This window comes from Schistocerca nitens, chromosome 2, assembly GCF_023898315.1.
Source record: "Schistocerca nitens isolate TAMUIC-IGC-003100 chromosome 2, iqSchNite1.1, whole genome shotgun sequence".
Classification (NCBI taxonomy): domain Eukaryota; kingdom Metazoa; phylum Arthropoda; class Insecta; order Orthoptera; family Acrididae; genus Schistocerca; species Schistocerca nitens.
Window position 1 is genome coordinate 678966876 of NC_064615.1, and position 7439 is coordinate 678974314.

Sequence of the window (7439 nt, forward strand, 5' to 3'; positions counted from 1 at the left end):
GCCATTATTATGAGCAGACACTCAAGCAACCACAAGTTCTTTCGAAGAAATGTTTCTGGGAGGTTTTGCTATTACTGGTTATCTTTGAGGTGCCATCAAACTGATACTTTTAGCAGACAGATGAAATGCGGTTTAAACATAAAGGAATAAGTGGATGAAACTTGGGGACTTTGCAGCTACTGTACAACACTTACCACTATACAATGAGCTGATACATTGCTGACAGCTTGTGATGGAGGCAACACTTCTGATAGATGTTTCTGCATTCTGTGTTGTTGCCAGATCATGCAGATGACCAGATGTTGAATTCTAAGGGGCAGCTGCTTCTACTGACATCTTAAGTAAATGACTTGGATTTTGTCTCTGTGGCAGTGGCTACATCTTATTGGAAAGACTGTACATATTTAAAAGGGGGGAGGAGAGGACAATGGGTGGGGGAGTGGGCAGAAAGCACATTAAAAAAGTACTGTAAAGAATGTAAACACCTTCTTTGTTAAACAAATAACCAGCCTCACAAAAGGAATTACCTGGGATGCTTCGTAATTGTATGACATGTAGTTTGATTCAAAGTCCAGATAACTAACTTATACAGTATATATTATAGTTTATTATTTATTCTACTACATTACAAAAAATGTAAGATTTATTACAACAACAGTTCTCACATAACACCAATATCTGCAATGTCATTGTGTAGGTACAGATAGATCATTAAATGGTCTATTCCATAAAATATTTTGGGTGAAAAGTCAAAAATTCTGAAAAATGTGCTCAAAGATTTAATAAAAATAATGGGAACAACTAACACCATTCATTGTTCCTCCTCACAACACATACACATTTATTTGATATAGATACAATCTTTCTTATACATCAGTTCGTTTCAGAAGCATACAACAGAAATGATGCATTCTAAACTACAAAATATGACAGCAAATCACAATATACCAATGACCATCAGGTAAAAGAAGTGAAATGCCAACAAGCATTTAATGCTACAAATAAAAATTTATTACAAAAACACTAGAGTGGCACTAGATTTTTCAAATTTATGCCACATTATTTCATCATTAAACATACTGACAGTTCATCATTGGTTGTACATTTATTTACAGAGTACACAGTGCCTTCAGGCTGAGAAGGATTTGAGATGATGTCTTTGGAAACAAATTTTCTTCCATACATCGTTATTCTCATTAAGCCCTCCACATGAAGAAAGGTGCTGAATTAGAACAAGTGGTTCTATCCATAATCAACAATAAAACATAATTGCAATTTCTCCAACATTTTAACAGATGCAGTGCTTTTCAGATGAGCAATGAGAATAGAGAGTCAGTATCCTGCAGTCCATAAGCCAAACAATAATTAACAATGGCTAATTTCTGGGAAAAGAAAAATGGAATGCTCACAGAATAAGCAGAATATGAGACTGAATGTGACTACCTCTTGTAACCTAAAAGTTGAATCTTGTCCAGAAACAAACATTCTATGCAACCCTCTGCTCGTATAGACAGTGAACACAGTCTCCTGCAGACTGTACAGTATCAAAGAGGAACACTTCACTTCACTGATTCAGAGGATTTGATTGGACTCCTGGAGCGAGATCGTCCAGGGCTCTTTCTCTTTGGAGGCCCAGGCGTATGTGAGCGGGAACGTGAGCGTGACTTCCTCTTGGAGTCTACACCCCAATCACTTAGGTCATATTTACTTAAGTCCCCTTCATCTCCAGATTCTTCTTCTTCATCATCATCTTCTTCCTCCTCCTCCTCTTCATCATCACCTTTTTTGTGTCTGTCTTCCTCCTCTTGAGGACTACGACTGCGTCCTTTGTCAGAATCTCTATTGGATCCCCTGCGCTTGCGCTTCCGACGTCCAAATTCATCATAACCATCTGAATCGCTGTCACGCTCTACATACTCAACTACATCACGGTCATTGTAACCGCCTCCAAGACCAGTGCGTTCTTCAGCTTCATCAGCTACACGTGGAGCAGAACACATGTTGCAAGCAGTGCGGCGAGCCCAATTTACATTTCCACATTTGCCACATTGCCAGTCATCAGCACTAAATAGGCCACGACTCTTCTCAGCAGCAGCTCGTCCTATTTCAGGTGCAGCACCCCTCCGTCTCCTGCTGCTGCTTCCTCCTCCTGGTCCACCATCTCTCTCTCTTTCACATCTGTTGCAAGCTGTTCGACGTGCGAAGTTCAAATTTCCACAGCTTGGATCTGGGCACACCCAGTCTCCAGCTCTCACACCATTCATGTCAGCACCTGCAAAATATAGTTTAGAAGCTATAAAATAAATCTAGCATATGTAAGTTTAACCAATAGCATATTTCCCAAATGCCAGGCTTGTCAAATACTTGACATAATGTAACAGAGACCCCACATGAGGGAGGGAGGGAGTCATTAAGAAGCTTGTCTATTTGTCCACATCGTAATGCAGGCAGATTACAACTGCATTGTCCCAACGTGTTAAAGTGATGAACAGTTATTTGTATAAAGTGAACAGCTGTTCACTCTAGTGATCAGTTTAATGTTATGGATTAGTACGGAATGATAGAAAGGAAGAATTTAAGCAAGTTGCTGAATGAAAACCTAGACTTCTCAAAAAACACCGAAGGTAACAACGAACTTAACGTCAACGTTTGATGGGTCACCCCATCTGCACTACATGTGAACGCTGGGAAAAACTACACAAGTCTGGAATCAAGACTAGGACTTTGGTGAACATCCTGGAGCTCAAATACTGTATGATTTGACCTCTTGCCAGGTAACATCTAGGCAAAGAAGTACCTTCCATCACAAGGATTTGAACCAAAAATCACTGGGACAGGCTTCTGTGTAGCAGCTTGCATTAGCAACTTTTAACTATCAAGCTGGGTCCTTTTAACATACTGCCATCTATCCAACAGTAACAGTTAGCATACAGATGAAATAAAATGGATGGTAAAGGTCTGTTTTAGGAGTTTTTTGCATCAAATCATACTGGTTTCACATTTAAAGAGATTCAATAGTTGTCACATGAATACACAACCTGTTTATGACCATGATATACTATCCAAAGGACCAGTGATAATTGCTAATGATCTTCACTGCGCACAACAAGAACTTTGCCTTTCTCCAGAAGGTGACACAAAGGTGATGAAGATCTTCATATCTGATATTAGGTCTACAACTTTGCTTATATTGATTTGCAACAGATGAGAGTAGTGACAAGTGGTGGTGTAGGTAGTTGGTCTTGTCATACAATAAGCTTAGACATTTGTAAACATAACACTGTCAAAATATTAGTCAATCTGTGATTGCTTTAAAAAGTTGTTCTCAACTGAATATTCAACTTGCGAACCCAATTCTCATCATTTGTGGGAAGTTTTGATTTTCTGCTTTCCAATGAAAAATCTGCTGTTAAGGCTCATAAAATGCTGGCTAAGACCAATGGTGAAGTGCAGAGATGGTTTCAACAGTTCGGAATACATGATTTTGATGTCTAACACCAGTATGATGCTGGAAGAAAGAAGGTTTTTGAAGCTAATGATGTTGATGGAAACATTCACAGCAGATCATTACTGAAAGCAATGATGGGTTTGATCAGAGCACTGAAAGGCAAATGGCCACAGTATAGCAACAGACATGAAAATGTGATGTTGCAGCATGACAACACTTGACACCAATTCACAAAACCTATCAAAAAACACTTGGAAATATTAAAGAAAATTTTCTGATGGCAAGATCACATTCAAAGCTGTTTTTACTGACCAGTTTCAACAGGTAAGATTGTCATCTTCACATCTTTAAATTTTCTTTTCGTTGTACATTGTGTTCCATTGTGCATTCACTAGTCACGCCATGTTAATACTTTAGTGGAGAGTAGATTGCACATTCCACACAGGTTTATCAAAAATAAAATTACAGCAGGTTTGCCACAAGTAAAAACACGCAGCTAAAATGCACCTAGCGTAACTTGGTGTGTCTACATATGTAGCACTCCTCTGATGCCTGTCAGTTGTTAAAATCCACAATGTATAGGAAAAGTGCACATTTATGCCAATGTTTTACATTTACATGGCAAGTGAAACATATCTTGCAATCTTCTCACTCGAAATTACTATGTAAGAACTGAAGAATTGTTTATCTACCTTATGCTGGCCCATCATCCAAAAAGATCAGTAGACTCCTACAGAAACATACCATCCAATGTATTTCACTTCCTTCAACTAAGATAAAAAATCTTGTTTGTAATATTAAAGATGATCCAGATTGCTGAAAGGTGGATGTGTATTGCATCCCATATGAATTTCCAATGTCTCAGTTGGAGGCAGACTATCAGGAGTCAAGCAGAGATGCAAGGAACATCAGCTGCACAGCCAACTACAACCTTCAAGCAAATCAGCTGTTGCTGAGCACAATATGATGAGGCCAGTATTGTGTTGTAAACATCAAGAGCATAATTAAAGAGTGTACTGAAATAACAGTGTCAGAAAGCCTAATAAACAGGGATGGAGATTTCAATTTAACCAGAGCTTGGGGTCTGCTCTCAAATTAGAAAGATCTTGTTGAGGTAGGACATGCTGAGAGAATTTGCATTTCACGGAATATCAGTGTAAACTCTGAAAAACAAAATAGCAACAAAGGGCATAGTGAGCGTCAGGACTTGAACTAAGCTATAACAACAGTCCACAGTATGGTTGGATTCCAGGGTTCTTAAGCAATCATGGTGGCAAATGACAAGAGTGGGACGGCAATCGATGCGTAAAGCTATTGTTATTCTTTACTCCACGATTGTTAGTTGGGGGTTGAGCAAAAATTTCCCACAGCTGTGCCCGGTATACTCATACTGGTGTACTGAAACACCAGTTTTTGAAACTGTTTTTCTAACAGCTGAAGGAAACATTACACTGTATGAAATAGTTGTGATATTTAATACCTTCTGCTGCAGTGTAAAGTAATGTATTTCATTAATTACTAGAAGTTCTTTTCTTTATCTAACATAGAGGATTCACAATTCAATGCAGTATAGTCTTCTGAATCCTCTTCTCCACAATGGTGTCTCTCCTTACCCTTCTGTGATATCACCACAGTGCTATATATAGCCATAACTTAAGTGAGGTGAAGCAAGCCCTAATATAGGTCAGCAACACTGCTTAATCAGTAACTGTTAAGCCTACAAGACCACCTGTTCTCTTAGACTACCACTCACTCTTTTTACGACATCCCACCTGTTAATCCTTGCAGAGAGCCTTGCCTCCAATAATTTCATTACATATATAGTCACAATATTCCTGCAACATACAATGACTTTACTGAAGTGAAGTTATCTGGTCGACAAAATATAACATGTAAACTCACAATTAAAAACGTGTTCCGACTGCTGAGATGCAATGCAAAGGATCACAATACAGAACTATTTGGTATATGGGTCATATCCACTTTAAGTCACACAGGCCCTTCACACATTCTGTTCAAGCGAGGGACATGTTCTTTCATCGGCTATGTTAATACAGCAACTGAACCATACAAATTTGAGCTTGCAGTGGTGTCGTATTTGAAAATACTACTCTACAACACTTATTCCACAAAGACTTAGCTGAAAGAAATGCAGTATTCCACATTACGAAGCTTCTAAGGGTGGGGGCAACAGTATGATACCCTGTAAGATGACATTTTAATGAGTGATAAAGGACAAAGAGCACAGAATGTATATTAAAAATTACTTGAAATACTAAACAAGTTGACTCCTCACGGTACGCGTCTCCTACACCTGAAGAACATGACATCCAGTAGCTGACAGATTTGTTGCATTTGGTGGCATACAAATAAATTTTATACCACAAACACTACTAGGTTAGACAACTGTTGGGCTGAAGAGAATTGTCTCCAAGAATACATATAATGTTATCCAGATGTATTGAACTTGGAAGAAAAGAATCTTTAAACAAGCTCATTAAAGTTGCCATACAGATATACTCACAAGTGTGATCGTACTGAGGCCCAGTAGTTCAGCATGGCTTGATACAGCATGAATGGCCCTTGTGACCACCTTCAATCTAAAGCTTCTGAATATGTTCACATCTATATATCATATACAAATGGAGCAAGTCAACAGCAGCTGACTCTTTCGATAATAACTTGGTGCAGAACTCAATGAATGCATAACCTTACGGGGCACTTCTACCACATCTACTGGTAATAAGTAATTTTTCTGGGTCGCCCTGATATTCTGTCTCACAATTCAACCCATTCGACATGGGTCACTAACAGAGTTGTCTTTCAAATTTATTTGTATTGTGCTAAACTGTGATTAATTTCAACTTATTAGCTATTTGAGATTTTACCTAAAAATTGTCAGACTGAAGGTAACTTTAAATATCACTAAGATAACAAAAAGAGCAACAGTATAAAAGTCTATGTTTAAACAACCATATAGATCTAGAACATTCTGACTTCCGTACTTCATATTAGTGGGAACTTAATTACCCAACAGAACTATACAGTGTTAACCCTCATGCAATAACATCAATCTCACCCTACCCAAAGGCATGTGTTTCAACATAGCAGCCTCTGTGCAAATGCAAATGTAGAAGTAAGAAAAATGAGACACCACTACGCTTTGTGAGTTGCGTTGGTGTTTTTGCAGTTTTTCCATTTCTACAACTGTAGTACTTATCTCTAAAAAGAAATGAGGAATTCTGTGTACAACCCGATTATTAATTTAATTATTTATCATAGCACACACAAGTAATATTAGAAGACAAAATAATAACACTACATAAAATAGTCAGAACGACTTACCTTGTTTAATCTTCTTGCCGGTAGACGCCACAAAGCTTCACGTCACACAAACGTCCACGATCGAAACTGATGACTTTCCACAATCAGGCTATTAGCACGTGTGATTGTAAACACTTATTAAAAACAGTTTCCAGCCAAACTAAGCAATTTAGCAAACAAATTTGTAAATAACGTACATTCTAGGCTCCATAAACGCCAAACACCAAAGATACTATAATCAGCCCGTATAGCATCCTGAAATGTAATCTGTGACGACGTCCCTTCGATTATTATTTATTCGTCGACATTCATATGCAAATGTCAGAGTCACATTTACGCAATCATTAACATTAATCCTCGAATTGTATAACTCTGGCTTCATTTTAGTGCGGAATATAACGGTACGTACCTCAATTGCTTCTGCCGCAGAGAAGGTCCTGGTAGGAAGATAAAAAGAGCTTTTGTCCATCATTTAGAGATCACAAGAACACAGCTGTAGATTCAGAAAACAGGAGAACTTGTAGTAAATTGTTTCAGTTCTATGATTTCTAGTAGCGACAAAAACCGTTAACCATGGACAGTCACACCCAGCACACCGTTGATATCAAAGATTCGGTGCGTTACTATGGCAACATAACGAAATTTATGCCTGGGAGTCAGTCATTAG

General features: G+C 38.3%; 1 protein-coding gene across 1 annotated transcript; it reads right to left on the bottom strand.

The window, feature by feature from the left end:
• Positions 1 to 563: 563 nt before the first annotated feature.
• On the bottom strand, positions 564 to 7001 carry LOC126234551 (zinc finger Ran-binding domain-containing protein 2-like). The gene is made up of 2 exons (XM_049943253.1): positions 6794 to 7001; positions 564 to 2272 (listed from the first exon to the last, which is right to left on the bottom strand). The coding sequence occupies exon 2, from the start codon at positions 2262 to 2264 to the stop codon at positions 1560 to 1562; it is 705 nt and encodes a 234-aa protein (XP_049799210.1). The 5' UTR covers positions 2265 to 2272; positions 6794 to 7001; the 3' UTR covers positions 564 to 1559.
• Between the last annotated feature and the right edge of the window lie 438 nt (positions 7002 to 7439).